We start from the raw sequence: 20,338 nt of genomic DNA, 5'->3' as shown, positions 1-20,338 counted from the left end.
TAGCAGACACCAGGGAAGAGTTTCAGCATATAAGTGCTTATATGCCAATGCCAGAAGCCTCCAAGCCAAGATGGGTGAGCTGGAGTGCTTGGTTGCTAACACAGAAATAGATATAGTGGGCATAACAGAAACATGGTGAAACAGTGGGACACTGTCATCCCTGGATATAAACTCTATAGAAAGGACAGGGAGCGGCACCTTGGTGGTGGAGCAGTGCTTTATTTATTTATTTATTTATTTATTTACTTACTTACTTACTTACTTACTTACTTACTTACTTATCTATCTATCCATCCATCCATCCATCCATCCATCCATCCAATTTTTATACTGCCCTTCCGAGCTGGCTCAGGGCGGTTTACAATTAAAAAACAGAAATCATTAAAAACAATTAAAACAGAAATACAAATATAAATACCAATTTAAAAACATCTTAAAAAACAATTATACTATCAAAACAATTAAAACCCTGAAAACCAGGTTAACATTCAAACAATTAAAACTAATTAAAAACCCTGAAAGGCCAGGCCAAACAGATGGGTTTTAAGGGCTCTCTTGTAGGACAGTAAAGAATTAAGATTACGAATTTCTGCTGGGAGTGCATTCCATAGCCCAGGAACAGCTACAGAGAAGGCCCATGTCTGAGTTGCCACCAAACGAACCGGTGGTAAATGGAGACGTTTACTACCACTCTTCATGTAGCACTTTTACTTTTCCATATGGGAATTAACAGCAATAATTTTGTTATGGGGAAAACCCCCAAGCTCACCATTGGGGTTGCAGGTAATTCTGCTAGCTGCCCCTTGTTGTTTCAGTGTCTGGAATGAGAAGTAGATTTTGCCCCTTTCAGCTGTGTGCTAGATTGCAACCTATTTACTTTGGACCTTAGAACTCCACACACAAAAATTAACTAACCAGGCAGCTCCTCTCTGTAGAGTCCTGCCCTGGCTCTTGTTTCTTATTCTTGGTCATGCTATAGTGTGATGGAATGTTGGGTCACTGGGATGGAATGTTCAGAACTGGCTTTTATAATCTGAATGTTTGAAAATAAGATTTACTTTGTTATTTCATTTATATACCACCTATTGTCTGTAGACCCCAAGGCACTTTACAGCATCAATAAAACTATTGGTTGACATGATGCACAGTGTTGTTACAGAGCTAGCCTAGAACGCTGTGCCCGAGGGATGCTGCAGACTTGAAAGTCAACCCAAACACTGTTAAGAACTGGCAGTTGCACAAGCAGTACTACCACAATTTCTGCCATTTGTGACAACAGGGGAAATTGTGGAAGCACACTGCATGTGCTACCACTGCTTTTTACCAGTGTCAGGGCTGCCTTCCAAGTCCACAGTAGCTCCAGGGTGCAGTGTTACAGCTCCGTAAAGTTGCACATCATGTCAACCCCTGTAAGAACATGTTTCTTTCTTCTTCTGTAGAGCTTGAATAAGAATAGCACTTGAGAATATCACAGGAAGATCAGTAGCCATTGTTGGTGTACACTTGTGCCCCTGGTGGCCACCCACCATGTAGCTGCTGGGGGCACAGAGCAGGGTGGGCCTTGCAGGAGATTATACAGTTGGGTTTTCCATCCTTCTGCCCCCACATGAGAGCTTGGGGGGTGGGGGACATTTGGAAGCTCTCTGACAAGAATTCCCATCTGACAACATTGATCTGCTTTTGCAGGGTACCTCTGGATTAGCTTCAGTTTTTCACCCTCTAATATTGAGGTCTGATATCATTTCAGGCCATAACTTTCAGCAAATGCTTTCAATTTTTTTCCTCCCTTCCCGCCATCCACCAAAAGATGTTAGCCAACTTTGTCATACCCTCCAACATTTGATAGATAAAAATAGGGACATGCTTGTAACAACCGTATTTTTGGACATCATTGTTCAGCCAGTCTTTGCAGGTGTGTCAGAGGTGTCCACTTGTTGCATTTGTTTGCATCACTTCAACATGATGTCTGGCTGGTCTTTAAATAAAGTTCATATGGAATGTGGGATTCCATGTATTCAACATATGGGCAGCTTCACACAATCATCACCAAGTTGGTAAGCCAAGAACCAGAAGTTCTATGCGAGTGCAAACTCCCAGCAGGCATGTTGTGTGAAGCCAGCAACAGCCAGTTCTGTATTTCCAAGGTTCTCCTGCTACCATTTTACTTCTATAACCAAAATTTGAAGCTGGTTGGACAAAGTCGGAGGAATCTCAGTAGTGAGGCATGGTAACTGCTGGTGGTTGGCAGTTTCACATGACTCCTGCTGGGCGCTCACGCCCATCAGGGACCTCGGGATCATGGCTTACCGACCTGGCAGTAAATCAAGTTGGTAATACTGAAGATTGTATGAAGCCACCCTACATACTGTAGAAATTAGGTGTTTTGTATGTGTGCAACTTCAGCAAACCAAAGTGATATCCTCCTTGGGCCACAGATTCCTGGATTAATAATATTGTACATGCAGATACCAGTATGTGATACCCAACACACTGAATCCTGAACAGGCTTTGTTAATACACCCAGCATCACATTTAAATAGGCCTTTGACTCCTTTATCTTGGGTGTTTTCCCACCAGCCACCACTGGAGAGCAAATTTGCTTGGATTTTGGGGCTGGAGCAGGGGCATAACTAGGGGAGAGGGAACCCATGTTTGCCCCTCTCTCTGGTGGCCCCGAAGAGTGAGGGAGATAATGAAGAAAATAGGAAGAGGTGGAGCTGGGGTGGGGGCCCTCAGGAGCTGGGGGCCCAGGTTATTCGAACCTATCCACTGAATTATAGCAACACCCCTGGGCTGGAGTCAGTAAAAAAGGTGAACAGCAGTATTCATTCTCCCATGGCAATAATAGCCCCTCTCCCAATCAATTATTTGTGAACTTTATATTGCAGAAGTATATCTGAATCAGTACTTTGGAGACTGCTACAGAATGGCAGGAGTAATGTTCACTGAGTGTCTACAAAAGTACTTGATTCTGATTTTGACTAACTTTGTTTTGCACACCTCAGTTAATTACGTCACAAACCTCTTACAATGTTGTCTCTGTCTTTTTTACATATGTCCAGCTTCAATGAGCAGAGTGCAAGCTATTAAAGACCACGTAGGCCCTGACTGCCGCTATCTGAACTTCACAACTGGGGAAGAGATAATGGTATACTTCAAACTTTCAAGAAAAAGGGAAGATTTGTGGGCAGGAAGTGTAAGTATTTCAAAAGGCAACAATTTCTCTAAGAGGAATTGGAATTAAGTGATAAAAGTAGATGGCTATGGTTATTTATAAACATTATGTAGTTTAGTTGCTGGACAAGTTAAATTTTTGTTGCAACACTCTCCGTCTGAAATGGTTACTGCCAAATTGAAAAAATGCAGTGCTTAAAAACATTGCTGTAGACTTGGCTATAAAGAGAGCAACGTACTAAGCTCCATGTGTGCAGCTGGGCTGTAACCCATTCCTCCTCTACTTTTTTGAAATGCATCAAAGGGAGTTTCTGTTTAATAAATATCCGCTGTAGTTAAACAAATCCTAATACATGCCTAAAGAAGTTATTTTAATTGCAAACTAGTGACAACTGAGACAGTTATTTTTTCAAACAATGCCTTGTTTATTATTGTTTTAAAATACTTTGCCATAACAGATGAAGATATGTTTTAGTTCTCAAGATTCTACCAAACATCCATGAGCACCAGAAATTTGTTTGGTGTACACCATAGTAAGGACACCCTATGTGTCCTTACTATGGTATCTACTGTAAAGAAACAGCTAACATGCATCCCTAGGTTTGTAGACCTCATTTAAAGTCAGCTTTTTGGCAATGGTAGACCCCTCCTGTATTCTACCAAAGACAACCACAGGGCTCTGTGGTCGTCAGGAGTCGATACCAACTCAACAGCACACTTTACCTTTACCTTTTTGAATCAATAAAAAGGGTTAACATTATTATTTCCTTTTGAGAAGGAAACTTTAAAAAAATGAGGGGACTGGTAAAAAGGAAGTTGAAACGAAAAGTCAGGAGGGTCAAATCACTCCTGAAAGCATGGAACTTATTTAAAACCACAATATTAGAAGCTCAGTTGGAATGTATACCAAGAAGGAGGAAAGGTACCACCAAGTTCAGGAGGATGCCAGCGTGGTTAACATGTAGAGTCAGGGAAGCCATAAAAGGGAAGAAGACTTCCTTCAGAAAATAGAAGTCCTGCCCAAATGAAGAGAACAGAAAGGAACATAAACTCTGGCAAAGGAAATGCAAGGAGACAATAAGGGATGCAAAAAGAGAGTTTGAGGAGCATATAGCTAGAAGTGTCAAAGGGAATAATTAAAAACTTCTTTAAATATATCAGTAGTAGAAAACCTGCCAGGGAGGTGGTTGGCATGTTAGATGATAAGGGTGTGGAAGGGATTGTTGAGGATAAGCAGATTGCAGAGAACCATATACCCTCTCTGGAATTTAGCTTTTCAGGTTTAGCGGCTGAAGAATTGGGCCAACTTGAGGTGTCAAGGGAACATATTCTAAACTTAGAACATCTTAGAGAGCGCCTTCTTCTGCATGATCCCCACCACATTTTAAGGTCATCTGAGGAGGTCCATTTCCAGTTATCACCGGTTCGTCCGGTGGCGACTCAGAGGCAGGCCTTCTCTGTAGCTGCTTCTGCACTTCCAGCAGAAATCCCTAATTTTCAGGAGAGCCCTTAAAACCTATCTGTTTGGCCTGGCCTTCCAGGGTTGTAAACTGTTGTAAACTGTTTTTAATTGTTTTAAATGTTTGCCCTGGTTTTCCAGGGTTTTTAACTGTTTGAATGTTTAATTGGTCTTATTCTGTTTTTATAGTTTTGATTTTAATTGTTAACTGGTTTTAATTGTTTTTATTCTGTTGTAAACCGCCCTGAGCCATCTTTGGAAGGGCAGTATATAAATCGAATGAATGAATGAATGAATGAACGAACAAACTGTTTTTAAAAACTAAAAATTAATAAATCGCCAGGGCCAGATGGCATCCACCCAAGAGTTCTGAAGGAACTAAAATTCGAAATTGCCGCTCTCCTAGCAAAAATATGTAACTTGTCCCTACAATCAGGCTCTGTACCAGAGGACTGGAAAGTAGCCAATGTGACTCTGATTTTCAAAACAGGATCCAGGGGGGATACAGGAAACTACAGGCTGGTCAGCTGAACTTTGGTGCCAGGTCAATTGATGGAAAGCATACTTAAGGACAAAATTGTTAAACATATAGAAGAAAAGGCCTTGCTCAGGGAGAACCAGCATGGCTTCTGCAAGGGCAAGTCTTGCCTCACTAACCTTTTGGAGTTCTTTGAGAGTCTCAACAGGCATGTGGATAAAGGTGACCTGGTTGACATAGTATACTTGGACTTCCAAAAAAGCTTTTGACAAAGTCAAAAGAGCCCACCAAAGGCTCTTGAATAATTTAGCAGTCATGGGATAAGGGGAGAGTCTCATGTGTGGATCAGTAACTGGCTGAACGACAGAAAAAAGAGGGTAGGAATAAATGGACAGTTTTCCCAGTGGAGGGAAGTAGGAAGTGCGGTCCTCCAGGGATCAGTAATGGGACCAGTGCTCTTTAACTTGTTCATAAATGATCTAGAATTTGGGGTAAGCAGCAAAGTGCCCAAATTTACAGATGCCACTAAACTATTAGGGTAGTGAAATCCAAAACAGATTGTGAGGAGCTGCAAAAAGTTCTCTCCAAACTGGGTGAATGGGCAACAAAAGGGTGTCCTTACCTCCTTGCCCCTTAAAGCGACCACCGCCCCGGGCGTCTCTGAACTGACTTGAACACTGGCATTTCAAACCGGTTCGGCACTCCAGAAAAGGAGTGCCGAACCGGTTCTGTGCACATCCCTATTCGTCACCCTATCTTAAGAAAGATATTATAGAACTAGAAAAGGTGCAGAATAAGGCAACCAAGATGATCAGACGCCTGGAGCACCTTCCTTATGAGGCTAAGCAAGAGCATCTGCTGCTCTTTATCTTGGTGACTAAGGGGAGACATGATCGAAGTGTATACAATTATGCATAGAATGGAGAGAGTGGACAGAGATAAATGTTTCTCTTTCACATACAACTTTAGAACCAGGGGTCATCCCATGAAACTGAAGAGAAAGGCGCTCTCTCAGGTAACCCATACCTAAGCCATTCAGTGCTCTAAAGGTAATAACCAGCACTTTGTACATTGCCCGGAAACATATCAGCAGCCAGTGCAACTGTTTAAGAACAGGCATAATGTGGTCGCTCCAGGATAGCCTAGAGCAGTGTTTCTCAACCACCGGTCCCTGGACCGCTGCCGGTCCCCGAAGGCTTGAGTGCCGGTCCCTGACTGGGAGTCAACCCACCCCCACCCCCAACTGAAATCAAGGCACTCACTTCCTCAATTTTGCACATGGCACGGAAGAGGAAGAGTATCACGGAGGCATGGGACCCTTCTTGTGCCTTGCCTCCATGTGCTGCTGAGATCTTCCTACAGCTATCTTATTCCCTATCTTTACAGCTTCAAACTGTATGCGATGCGGGGGCATGGAGGAAAAAGTATGGCAGTGGGCGCCACTTGAAGGGCTGCTGGTTCTTGCATGCTCATTATTTGCAGCCAAAGGTTGGTTGATTGAAACCCAGCTGCCTGTTGTGGTCAAGGCGCCTTGAGAGGGAACGCTGTTTCCCTTTTGCATCAGTGGGGCTTGCTTGTATGTTGTTTTCATTGGCCCCATGTAGCTTTTGAATTTTTCTAATGGCCCAACATCCCCTCTCCATTGAGTAATCACAAGCACCTCCACTCCAGACATACTGGAGACAAATTTGTTCACCCAGGCTTTTAGATTCAGGGGTTCTCAACCTTGGGTACCCAGACGTTGGTGGACTTCTACTCCCATAATCCCCAGCCATAAGGCCAAATGCCATTGTTGTTGGCGGTTATGGGAGTTTAACTGAGGGACCCAAGGTTAAGAACCCCTAATATTCCATGTTTGCAAAAGATTCCAAATTTAATTATTTTAATGCTTATATTATTTTCATTCTAAACTGCCCAGAGATGCATGTTTGGGGCAGTATAGAAGTCTGATAGATAGATAGATAGATAGACTTGAAACCAACCCCTTTACTAACTGCTGGTCCGGGAAACTGCGCATGAAGAATGTAGCGGTCCTTGAAACTCTGCACGAAGAATTTAGCGGTCCTTGACTCCAAAAAGTTTGAGAAACACTGGCCTAGAGAGCAATCTGGCTGCCGCATTTTGAACTAACTGAAATTTCCAAACTACATACAAAGGCAGCCCTACATAGAGCGCATTGCAGTAGTCCAACCTGGAGGTTACCAGCTGGTGTACCACTGTTTCCAGGTCATCCTTTTTACCAGCTGTGATTGATTTGACAACTCCACCCGTTCCTTAGAGGGCAGAGTTGTTAAATCAGGCACAGCTTGTAAAAAACACTCCTGGCAACAACCTCAACCTGAGGCACCAGGTTGAGACCTGGGTCCAAGAGCACTCCCAACTCCAAGCTACAAACCTGTTCTTTCTGGGGGAGTGTAACCAGAACAGGAAGTTCCATCCCATCTTTATTTATTTATTTATTTAACATATTTTTATACCACCCAAAGCTTACATCTCTGGGTGGTTTATAACAAGACAAAACATTAAAACATTAGTTAAAAACAAAAACAAGTAATTTAAAACACAACAATTTAAAAATTTTAAAACAATATTCTAAAACAACAATCAAAACAGTATCAGTTAAAAGGCTGGGTGAACAGATGTGCCTTTAAAGACTTTTTAAAAATGGTCAGAGATGGGGAGGCTCTTATTTCACTAGGGAGCGCATTGCAAAGCCTTAGGGCAGCAACGGAGAAGGCCTGTCCCTGAGTAGCCACCAGACAAGTCGGTGGCAAATGCAGACGGACCTCTCCTGATGGACCTTGTCCCAATGGGCGCTGGGGTTCATAACGAACTCTAGAGTCTTGCAGATTATGACCCCCAACAATGAGCTCTTCCGTCTTGCTTGGAATCAGCTTCAGTTTATTATCCCTCATCCAGCCGATTACCACCTATAGGCAGGCATTTAAGGGGCTAATGCCATTTCCTGATATCGATGACAAGGAGAAATAGATTTGGGAGTTCAAATCCCCTGATGACCTCACCCAGTGGTTTCATGTAGATGTTAAAAAGCACTGGTGACAGAATGGAAGGACTCCATATAGTAGCTCCCATTTTGAAGAGCAACTATCACCAAGCGCTACCATCTAAAATCTACCTGAGACATAGGAGCGGAACTACTTTAAAACCGTGCCTCCTATCCCCAAATCCCTCAGGCATCTGGAAGTATACTATGGTCATTGGTATTGGATTGGTATTGGTCATTGGAGCCAGCGTGGTATAGTGGTTAGAGTGCTGGACTAGGACCGGGGAGACCCGAGTTCAAATCCCCATTCAGCCATGAAACTAGCTGGGTGACTCTAGCCAGTCACTTCTTTCTCTGCCTAACCTACTTCACAGGGTTGTTGTGAAAGAGAAACTCAAGTATGCAGTACACCACTCTGGGCTCCTTGGAGGAAGAGCAGGATATAAATGTAAAAATAATAAAATAATAATCATCTATTATATTAATTCTCCTGGGTGTGCCTTGGAATGTGCATCGCAGCACACAGCTGATTGGCTGGGCGGCGAACGCGCCTGATTGGCTCAGGCACACCCAGGAGGATTGGTTGCTGCGGTGGCGGCCCAGCCGTGGAGGCCAGAGGCGGCGGGCCTGGCCTGGCCGCGGAGGCAAGGCCCAGGAGGGAGGAAAGAGTGGCGGTGGGGAGGGGAGGTGGCTGGGCCTGGAAGCGGAGACTGGGGCAGAGGTGGTGGGGGAGAGGTAACCGCCGGCCCCTAAGAGTGCACAGATGCTCTGTGCAGGGTTGGCTAGTAATAATTGAAAGCTGCTGAGAGATCAAAAAGAACCAGCAGAGTCACACTACCTTTCTCAATTCCCTGGTGAAGGTCATCTATCATGCCAACCAAGGCTGTCTCAACCCCATAGCCTGCCATAAAGACAGTTTGAAATTGGTCTAGAATCAGGGCTGCTCAACTTCGGCCCTCCTGCAGATGTTGGCCTACATCTCCCATAATCCCTGGCTACTGGCCACTGTGGCTGGGGATTATGGGAGTTGTAGTCCAAAAACAGCCGGGGGCCCAGAGTTGAACATGCCTGGCTAGATAATCAGTTTCTTCCACTTGGAGCTGGTCAGCCACCACCCTCTCAATCATCTTACACAACCATTATGTAAGAAACACAGTTAATTTCCCTTTTAAAGTTATTGCAAGGTAGTAGGCTTTTCCATCAATGAAACTATGCAACCCTTTTATAAACCCAGAATATAATGTCTTTTGAATTCATAAGAACAGGCCACAAAGTGCAAGGTGGTGCCTTGATTTAGCATTTTGCAGCAAAACAAATGATTACAAGACAGAACAGAATTTATTTAACTAAAGCTATTACAATGCGCAACAATTTGTTCCTAGAGTTTAGATAAAGTTATTGTATCCATTAAGCAAGACTATTTCTGGAATGTACTGTACAGTATAGCCTGTTGGTGTATATTTATTTATTTTTTAATAGCAGACAGATCAAAGTGATTTTGGTAGCCCAAAAGGACTGCTTTTGGGCACTTCCCATTCTTCTCAATTTACCAGTGGATTGTAGTCTCAGTGCCTATAATTTTCAAACCACACATTCAGTCAGAGGAAGAGCTGATCCCCTTTCTGAGCAGTGTAAGTCCCTGTGGACTAGCAAGATCGGGCCTTCTCCGCTGCTGCCCCGAAGCTTTGGAATGCGCTCCCTGCTGAAATAAGAGCCTCCCCATCTCTGACAACTGAAAAAAATTATTAAAGATGCATTTGTTCACGCAGGCTTTTAAGTAAATACTGTTTTAATAGTTTTAACATTGTTTTAAAAATTTAAATTGTTGTAATGTTTTGATTTTTAGCCTACTTTCCAATAGACTAATGAGATCACCCAGCATTTCATGTGTCCGTGTGTGTGTCCCCCGCATCAACTTTGCAGTGCCTGGACCAATATGAACCAAATCGGGTACAGTTGTAGGGACACATAGTGACACCTCAATGACATAGTTTGTGATTATGTCATACACCCCATTTCAAGATGGTGGACGCGTAAACATTTGAGGCGCAAGTGGGCTAACCTGTGAACCACCTAACCGATTAGAACCAAATTTGCTGAAACTGTAGGGACACATAGGGATGCCCCAATGGCATAGTCTGTGGTGATGTAATCCACCCCAATTCAAGATGGAGATGCGTGAATGTTTGAGGTGCAAGTGGGTTAACTTGTGGAATGTTTAACTGATTTGAACCAAATTAGGTACAGTTGTCGTGAGTGACACACAGGACACTTCAACGGTGTAGTTTGTGTTGATGTCATCCACTCCAGTTCAAGATGGTGGACACATAAACATTTGAAGCACAAGTGACAATTTTTGACAATTTTTTAAAAGTCTTTAAAGATGCATCTGTTCACCCAGGCTTTTAACTGTTACTGTTTTGATTGTTTTTAATGTTGTTTTAGAATATTGTTTTACAAATTTTAAATTGTTGTGTTTTAGATTTCTTGTTTTTGTTTTTAACTAGTGTTTTAATGTTGTTTTTATCTTGTTGTGAACCGCCTAGAGGCGTAAGTTTTGGGTGGTATAAAAATATGTCAAATAAATAAATAAGTGGGCTAACTTGTGATTTAGCCTAACTGATTTGAACCAAATTTGCTACAACTCTAGAGACACATATAGATGCCCCAATGGTGTCGTTTGTGATGATGTCATCCACCCCAATCCAAGATGGTGGATGTGTGAACTATTGGGGCACAAGTGCACTAACATGTAGACTGTCTAACCAATTTGAACCAAATTTGGTACAGGTATAGTGAGTGACACACAGGGACACATCAATCAATGATGTCATCCTCACCAATTCAAGATGGGAACTTCAATTTGAACCAAATTTAGTCCAGTTTTAGGGATAATGAAAGGAAAGTAGACAGATTCAAGAGGAGAGCTAGCTGGTCTTGTGGTAGCAAGCATGACTTGTCCACATAGCTAAGCAGGGTCTGCCCTGGTTGCATCTGAATGGGAGACTTGATGTGTGAGCACTGCAAGATATTCCCCTCAGGGGATGAAGCTGCTCTGGGAAGAGCAGAAGGTTTCAAGTTCCCTCCCTGGCTTCTCCAAGATAGGGCTGAGAGAGATTCCTGCCTGCAACCTTGGAGAAGCCACTGCCAGTCTGGGAAGACAATACTGAGCTAGATAGACCAGTGGTCTGACTCAGTATATGGCAGGTTCCTATGTTCCTAGATTAGTTCTTACTACAACAACTTGTTTCTGTTGTCATTTATTTTGTTTTATTGTAAACTTCCCAGAGACATAATTTTGGGGGGTATGAAAACATGTTAAATAAGATAGATAGATAGATAGATAGATAGATAGATAGATAGATATGATGATGGATGCATGTGCTGCATCATCACATGGGGTCATTAATAATGTTCCTGGTAGGGATGTGCATGAACTGGTGTTCAGACGGTTCGGCGGTGGGGGCAGGGGGAGTTATCTTTAAGGAGCAGGGAGGGTGCCCATCCCCCCCACCGCATTTCCCCCACTGGTGCTGTCACCAAAAACGCTGGCTCAAGGCTGCTGCATACCTCTTTGCAGCTCCGATCAGTGTCATACCAGAACTGGCTAGTGCATGTGCGTGATGTGCACCCACCACTTCCAGTAGGACGCTGATTGGGGCTGCAAAGAGGTACGAAGCAGTCAGCATTTTTGGCGACAGTGCTGGCAGGGAAATGGGCACCCTCTGTGCTCCTTAAAGGTAATCCCACCACCAAACCATTTGCATGCCGGTGTGCCGAACCAGTTCCTAGTTCCTAGCACATTCCTAGTTCCTGGTGCTCACAAACCTTTGGCTTTAACACCATGCAATACCACAAGATACAATTGTGCATGTTGTTTGTATTATTACATTAATGCGTTACATACATTAATAAAGTTCATACATTAATAAAGTGGCTGTCACTGTCATCCTTTTAAATCCTCTTGACATTTACTATTATAAAAGTCTACATCAGAGATGCAAGTTAAGAGGAGGAAGCAGCCGATATTACATTCATTTAATGACTGAGCAGGGGTGTAGCCACCAATGAGTGCTTGGGCCAGTGGATGTCCAGGGGTTGCCCACCGCCTTTCCCACCCACCCTGCACTAGGCACTTGGCCCCCAACTCCCTCTAGTTTGCCAGATGGAGTGCCAGTTGCACTCCATCACCAAGTCATCATGACTGAGGCAGAACTGCCATGATTCCCTGCAAAAACAGGCGCACCCTTTAAGGCAGGCCCATTGGGGCAGCCCTCATCACGCAAGCTCAGTGACATCATCAAGCCACATTGGCTCAACTGGAGCATGGCCATCCAGGTAGGTGAGCAATGAAGGAGGAGCATCACTTGTCCCCTTAGCTAAGCAGGATCCACCCTGCTTGCATATGAATGGGGGATTTGATGTGTGAGCAGTCTAAGATATCCCCGGATGGGGGCACTCTGGGAAGAGCAGAAGGTTCCAGGTTCCCTTCCTGGCATTTCCAAGATAGGACTGAGAGAGATTCCTGCATGCAACTTCAGAGAAGCCACTGCCAGTCTGTGCAGACAACACTGAGCTAGCTGGGCCAAGGGTCTGACTCAGTATATGGCAGCTTCCTATGTTCCTGTGAAGGTGGATAGATGGTGAAGCAGATGACTAAGGCAGGCGGGTGGCAAGGAGGGTAATGAAGGCAGGCCGGGGTGGGGGGTGGGCATCTTCAAATCTGCTCCCAGGGCTTCCTCCAACCTGGCTACATTCCTGTGGCTGACATTCTCTGTAGCCCTCTGGTGATGGAAAGAGGACTGTGAGTCCACAAGCTTTCAGCAGTATCCCTGCACTGAAGGTTTCTTGTGCAGGAGCAATTTTAGTATATCTCCCATCCCTCCAAAAGCCCTTTCACTTGTATAAATATGTCCCTGAGGTCTGTATGACCTCATACAGCCCCCCTCTGCACCCAGTCCTCTGTGCAAGAAGCCTTCAGAACAAGGACGCTGAAGGCTCCGTGTAGTCCTATTGCTCTTCTTCCATCACCAGAGGGCTGCGGAGAACGTCAGCTGGTGTATGTGAAGTAATGGATATCTGTGCCTTTTTATTAGCTACTAGGTTATATCCCTATTTCCACTTAAATTAATGGGAAGGTTTGCTAGGACTGTTGTAGAGTAGGACAAGGCTATTACAGCATGCAGTAGTGCCCAAGCTGTAATATGCAAAGCATAGCTCTGATAAAGTACAAAATTAGAACTTCTATCTGTGAGCATTTATAAAATGAGAAATAAATGTCTCAGGGCAGATAAGCATTTTTTTTAACACAGATTTGATATGAACACAAATGCAGAAGTTCTTCTCATCACTGCATTTATTGAATTGTAACTTTCACATGCAGAAGCACCATGGGTGCTTATATATATAAATACATATAACAAAAAGCTACATGTTTTATTTTTATAGAAAGGACAAGATTTTGGCTATTTCCCAGTGGATGCTGTCCAGATTGAAGAAGTTTTTATTAAAGAAGAAGTAGAAGTAGAAGTGCCAACGAAGGTAAATTAATGTGATACAACTGTATAATAATTAACATTTTAAGTTATTCTTTGTGGGTGCCATCAAAAGAGGAAACCTTTGTGGTCACAAGCAGGGGCGTAGCTATAATTGATCGAAAGGGTTCAAAGAACACGGGCCCCCAGCTCCTGAGGGCCCTCCAGCTCCATCCCTCCCTATTTTCTTCATTGTCTCCCTCACTCTGGGGGGCCGCCCGAGAGAGGGATGAACACGGGCCCCCTCTCCCCTAGCTACGCCCCACAAGTCTTCCTTGAATGTTCTATTCTTATTACTTTTTAAAAAGTTTCTGTGTTAATAAAGTTAAAGTGTTAATTCAGTGTTACCTGCACTGAAGGAAGTGTACCCTTTCCTCCTAAATTACAGCTGACCTTTCATTTCTAGCTTGCACAAAGGGCTCTCAAGGTGCTGTAGCTCAGTGGTACAGCATATGCTTTGCGTGCAGAAGGCCCCAGGTTCAATCCCTGGCATCTCTAGGTAAAGAGGAGAAACCGCTGCTTCCAACCGCTGGAGAACACTGGCTGACATGGACCAATGGTCTGATGATGTACCAATTCCAGGCTGAGGAAAGGAGGATATCTCCTTCTCTGAGCACAGCCTAGCCTTCACTGTTGAAGAGTCACTGCCATTCACAGACCATAACAACAGGGAATAAACAGCTAAACAGAAGGATAAGAGTATGCACAATAATTGTCAAGACTAAAGAAAATGAAAGTCTTGCTCATAACTTCCCTAAATACTACCACATTAAAAGGACTTATGTGATTGGAACTCTGCATGTTTCCCCCCTCAAAAGGAAACCACAGGAGGCCCAATCCAAATCATGGTGGTGTCATGGAGGGAGGATGGTTTAGCCATGGAATAGAATAATAGGATTTTAGAGTTCTAGATCAACTTCCCTGCTCAGTTCAGGAAATTGCAGCAGCATCCCTGACAGATGGCTGTTCAACCCATTTGAAAACCTCCAGGGAAGGAAAGCTCCCCACCGCATGAGGCAGACTGTGGTTGAACTCCACCCCCCGCCTTGCATGCTACAGCCCTGAACTGGATTGGGCCCCCGCAGCAATTTTTTATTTTTTTATTTTTGCAGGGAGGGAGGGACTTGTAAAGTTCCAATCATGGAAGCCAGCATAATATTTCATTTGCCCCTAACTTCAGAACTTAATGAACCTATTCATAAGACCCAGGTTGCCTGGGGTAACCCAGGCAGCTCGTGTCCTTTGGAGCACTGGGAGCCCTCCAGTCCTGGCTGCTCCAGACCTGGATAGCACAGCTTCCATACCAGTGTTCCCTCTAACAGGGATTCCCAGATCTTGTTGAGTACAACTCCCATAATCCGCAGCCAAAGGTCACTGCAGCTGGATATGCTGGGAATCCCTGTTAGAGGGAACACTGTCCCGTACCCAAGTCTTCACCAAGGTAGAATGAACCTATAGTTTGGTATAGTTCACAGTAGGTGATCATGTGCATGATTGCCCCAGGTAGCTGGGCTCCTGACCAGCCCGCCACCATTTTAGGCACCATACCGGGGGAAGGAGCAGCCGCACAGACTGGAACATTTGCAATACCAAGAGCAGTTGTTCCACTGCCTACATGTTGCATGCTGGGCTCCAGGAGGACCTCGCTCTAGTTTCCCCCTTCCTGCCAGTGCTCTGCCACTCTCTGGCCTGCACTCATGTGGGCACACAAGCAGCGACGTTCTGTTGAATGTCCTGGGGAGGCAGATAGGAGCACTCCCCAGTGCAAGGGTAAGTGGCCGTATTAGCAAATTTATTGACTCACTAGTGGTTTTGTAGCCCGTTGGATAACGGGCGCTAGGGGAGCTCTGCGCTCCAGACCACCGCCGCCATTACCCCTCCCGCCCGCGGGTCCGCCACTCACCGCCGCCCGCGGCTCCGGCCGGGCCCGCCACCCACCGCCGCCCGCGGCTCCGGCCTGGTCCACTGCTGCCCGGGCCCACCGCCGCATTCTTCTCCGCCGCCTCGTCCGGCGGCCATCCTGGGCTGCCAGAAGCGGCCACCCCGAAGAAGCCGGGTAAGCGGCAGCACGGCCAGGCGTCGGCCATGGCTCTGCCGCCTCCTTGGCCGCGCCGTCTCCTCTGGCCGAGGCGGCGGCTTTGCTGCCGCCTCGGCCAGTGTCCCCTGCCGCTGCTTACCCGGCTTCTTCGGGGCGGCCGCTTCTGGCCGCCCAAGATGGCTGCCGGGTGCTGGCGGTCCTGGCTCCCTGGCCTCTTCTGGCCATGCGCTTCGCGCATGCCCAGAAGAGGCCAGGGAGGCACGGACACACGCTTGGTGTCCGTCCACGGACGGACACCAAGCGTTTTATAGATAAGGATAAGTATCTTTATTCATTTGATCCCATTCCAAAATATGTTTTATTTAGAAGTCCATCTGAATTCAGTGGAACTTACTGCCTTGAAAGTATTCCCCCGCACGCACACACTATGATTTTCTTTTTCTCAAAACAAAAATCCCTCCATTCCACCCCCCGCCCCCCAGTTATTTTTGGAAACTCATTGTGGTAAAGAGCATGAAAGCAACATACAAATTACACTGAAAATTATAATAATACAATGGGGTCAGCAACTGGCAGTTCCTGGGTCAAATCTGGATGACAAATCAATACTATGTAGATTCCCCAAAGGAACTTGGCAACAGGCAATTGTTGGGGAGAGTTACAGGGGACCCGCCACCACCACTCCCTTGTTCTTCAGCAAAACCAGTTGTTGACCATGGCTGTATTATAATGTCAAGTCAACCGCCCTGAGCCATTTTTGGAAGGGCAGTATATACATCAAATACATACATACACACATACCAACATACATAAAATAACTGGCTCACATGTCGCACAGCCTAATGCAGGCCGTGGTAATCCACCCATGCTGCTGTGGGTTAGCAGCAGTGTTCCCTCTAACAGGGATTCCCAGATGTTGTTGACTACAACTCCCAGCATCCCCAGCTGCAGTGGCCTTTGGCTGGGGATTCTGGGAGTTGTAGTCAACAAAATCTGGGAATCCCTGATATAGGGAACACTGGATAGTGGTAGATCCATCTGCGGTGTTGGGCATTTGTGCAAGAAGGCAAATATTCCAAGCTGCCCACATGTGTTCTAGAAGCACTAGTTATGTCAGAAACATCAAGAATGTGTTCCCAAATGAATTTCTGCTTTCAGAGTATGGATAGACTACTTGGAAGTTTTTTGCCTTCTTGCACGAAGTCAACATGGTGGCCGCTGTGGTGTGTTTAATGAATTTTTCACAGACAAAATCTCTCGGATTTGGGCCGACTTAGATGGAAACTCCAAAATTAATTTGATGTCTGAACTGGAGGTGTCCGACAACTCCTCTTATACGATTCGACTGGATCAATTTCAGTTTGTGACTCCTGATGATGTGGACAAGCTGCTTGGAGCGGTGAGGCCTACCACTTGTCCTCTTGACCCTTGTCCAACATGGCTTGTTCTATCTAGCAGGGAGGCTGTTGTAGGCGGCCTGTTAGAAATCATAAATGCTTCTCTGAGGGAGGGCAGGATGCCTCCTTGTCTTAAGGAGGCAATTATTAGACCTCTTCTAAAGAAGCCTGCATTAGATCCCTCAGAGTTGAGCAATTATAGGCCAGTTTCCAATCTCCCATGGCTGGGCAAGGTAATTGAGAGGGTGGTGGCCTCTCAGCTCCAGGCGGTCTTGGAGGAAACTGATTATCTAGACCCATTTCAAACTAGTTTTTGGGCGGGCTATGGGGTGGAGACTGCCTTGGTCAGCCAATTGGCAATTGACAGAGGAAGTGTGACTCTGTTGGTCCTCTTGGATCTCTTGGCGGCTTTCGATACTATCGGCCATAGTATCCTTCTGGAATATCTGAGGGTGTTGGGGGTGGGAAGCACTGTTTTACAGTGGTTCTGCTCCTACCTCTCGGACAGATTCCAGATGGTGTCGATTGGAGATTGTTGCTCAACAGAGGCGTAACTAGGGAAAATGGCGCCCGGGGCAAGCACTGAAATGGCGCCCCCCCGCGCCCCCAACATACTACATTATACTTAGGTTTTTCCTCACAAGCGCCCGCCGCCACCGGCAAGCCAGGCCACTGACTGGCCGCCAGGCACCAGCAAAGCAATGGGGGGGGGCGCGGGCGGCGCGGAAGGGACCGCTCGTGGGGGAGGGGGTGCCGACGTGCTCCCTTGACTGCTGCAGCGCTGCTGCACTGAGCAGGAAACATTTGTATTAACAAAAAATTTTAAAAAAAATTGTCATGGCGGCGCCCCCCACGTGACCAGAAAAGATGGCACCCGGGGCACGTGCCCCCCCTGCCCCCCTATAGTTACGCCTCTGCTCTTCAAAATCTGAGCTTAAGTATGGTGTCCCTCAAGGCTCCATACTTTCTCCAATGCTTTTTAACATCTACATGAAACCGCTGGGAGAGATCATCAGGGGATTTGGAGCTGGGTGTTACCAGTATGCTGATGACACCCAGATCTACTTCTCCATGTCAACTTCTTCAGGGGTTGGCATATGCTCCCTAAATGCCTGCCTGGAAGCAGTAATGGGCTTGATGAGGGAGAATAAAGTGAAGCTGAATCCAGATAAGACGGAGGTACTTATTGTGCGGGGTTGGAACTCTAGAGACGATTTTGATCTGCCTGTTCTAGACGGGGTCACACTTCCCCAAAAGGAACAGGTTCGCAGTTTGGGAGTACTTCTGGATCAACGTCTCTCCTTGGTTTCTCAGGTTGAGGCGGTGGCCAGGGGTGCTTTTTATCAGCTCCTGATGATACGCCAGCTGCGCCTGTTTCTCGAGATCAATGACCTCAGAACAGTGGTACATTTGTTGGTAACCTCCAGACTTGACTTCTGTAATGCACTCTACGTGGGGCTGCCTTTGTACGTAGTCCGGAAACGTCAGTTGGTTAAGAATGCAGCAGTCAGGTTGGTCTCTGGGTCATCTCAGAGAGACCACATTACTCCTTTGTTGATGGAGTTACACTGGCTGCCTATAGGTTTCCGGGCAAAATACAAAGTGCTAGTTATAACTTATAAAGCCCTAAACAGCTTAGGCCCTGGGTATTTGAGAGAGTGTCTTCTTCGCTATGAGCCCCACCGCCCATTGAGGTCACTTGAGGAGGTCCGTCTCCAGTTGCTGCCAACTTGTTTGGTGGCTACACAGAGATGGGCCTTCTTGGATGCTGCCCCGAGATTGTGGAATGCGCTCCCTGCTGAGATACGATCCTCTCCATCTCTGGCAATCTTCAAAAAACACTTGAAAACACATCTCTTCAACCAGGCTTTCTCAGCTTTTTAAAACTTGTTTTTAAATTCTTCTGATTATTTAATTGTTGTTTTACGATGTTTTTAATTGTTAATTATTGTTTTTATGCTTTATAATTTTTGTTTTAATTATTAACTGATTTTAATGGTGTTTTAATGTAAACCACCCTGAGCCTTTTGGAAGGGCGGTATAAAAGTTTTAATAATAAATAAATAAAATAAATAAAACATGGCTGGTGCCACAATGCCAGCCTGCAGCAACACAGGTGGATTGCCACCGCCCATGTTAGACTGTGTGACATGTGACCCAGTACATAAATAAGCCCATCTCAGATAATCTAAATAAGAATGAACCTTAGCAGATTCAGTGGGCAATCCAGATTTCTCTTGCAATAATGTAAATGCTGTTGTCCTAGTGTAAGGATGTAACCTACGATTGTTGTGTAAAGAAATGCACTCTGTTTAAGACTGGTTTTGCACTTGTACAACCTCTTGCACAACTTCTTGCATAAGCCCATATATATGCAAATAGGAAATTATCTGCACAACCTCTTACACAAGGCTTTATATCTCCAAAGGGGAACTCCTTGAGCAGCATTCATTTGAGTGCAGGGCCAGATTAAGCTAGTGTGGGGCCTGTAGCATATGTTATAAAGGGTCCCTAAATTTTAAAAATTCACATAAATATTAAAACATAAATTATTTACTTCCATAGTAAAGTAATTACTTGCATAGTAAAGTAATTCAATTTTTTCATTTGCTATATTTTGGATTATGGGAAACCAAACCACAAACTCACACTTACAACAACAACAGTGAACATTTATATACCATTTTTCAATCAAAATTATCAGAGGGGTTTCAATAGAAAAATAAAGAGTGGATAGTTTATTCTCTGGCTCCAAAGGGTCACACTCTAAAAAGCAAAATGTGGTAGGCACCAGCAGCAGCCACTGGACAAATGCTGTGCAGGGCCTTCTCTTAAAAGGCACATTTAGCAGGAAAGGGATATTTTATCTAACATAGACCAAATAAAACAAGTAAAGTTTTAACTTTAATTCCCATTTGGAAGCCGGGCATATGGGGCCCTCGAAAACGCGGGGCCCGTAGCAAATGCTACATTTGCTACTACGTTAATCTGCCATAGTTTGAGTGGTTCCTTTTCCACTAATTTTAGTGAAACTCTGTGGAACACTGTAACTGCAAAAGGTAGTGTGGATGCTACCCAGTGGGATTTACTTCCAAGTAAACATGTGTCAATCCATTAAACATAATAATGAATTGCAGGATTGTATCCAAATATTCTCTTTTTCTTATAGAAAATAAAATAAATCATTCACCCAAACCAGGTCTCATAAAAAGAGATAGTAAAGGTAAAGTGTGCCATCGAGTCAGTGTCGACTC

General features: G+C 45.0%; 1 protein-coding gene across 5 annotated transcripts in view; it reads left to right on the top strand.

Annotated features, from left to right (window-relative positions):
• MIA2 (MIA SH3 domain ER export factor 2) overlaps positions 1 to 20,338 on the top strand; it is a 94,385-nt gene that overhangs the window by 8,626 nt on the left and 65,421 nt on the right. For all 5 annotated transcript variants that reach the window (XM_053286553.1, XM_053286551.1, XM_053286552.1 and 2 more), the window contains exons 3-4: positions 3,063 to 3,196; positions 13,564 to 13,656. In XM_053286553.1, the coding sequence (XP_053142528.1) occupies positions 3,063 to 3,196; positions 13,564 to 13,656 (227 nt within the window). The remainder of the gene's footprint in view (positions 1 to 3,062; positions 3,197 to 13,563; positions 13,657 to 20,338) is intronic.

Source organism: Hemicordylus capensis, chromosome 1 (assembly GCF_027244095.1).
Source record: "Hemicordylus capensis ecotype Gifberg chromosome 1, rHemCap1.1.pri, whole genome shotgun sequence".
NCBI classification, from domain to species: Eukaryota; Metazoa; Chordata; class Lepidosauria; order Squamata; family Cordylidae; genus Hemicordylus; species Hemicordylus capensis.
Note: the sequence above shows the minus strand (reverse complement) of the source record. Positions and strands in the feature narration are given on the sequence as shown.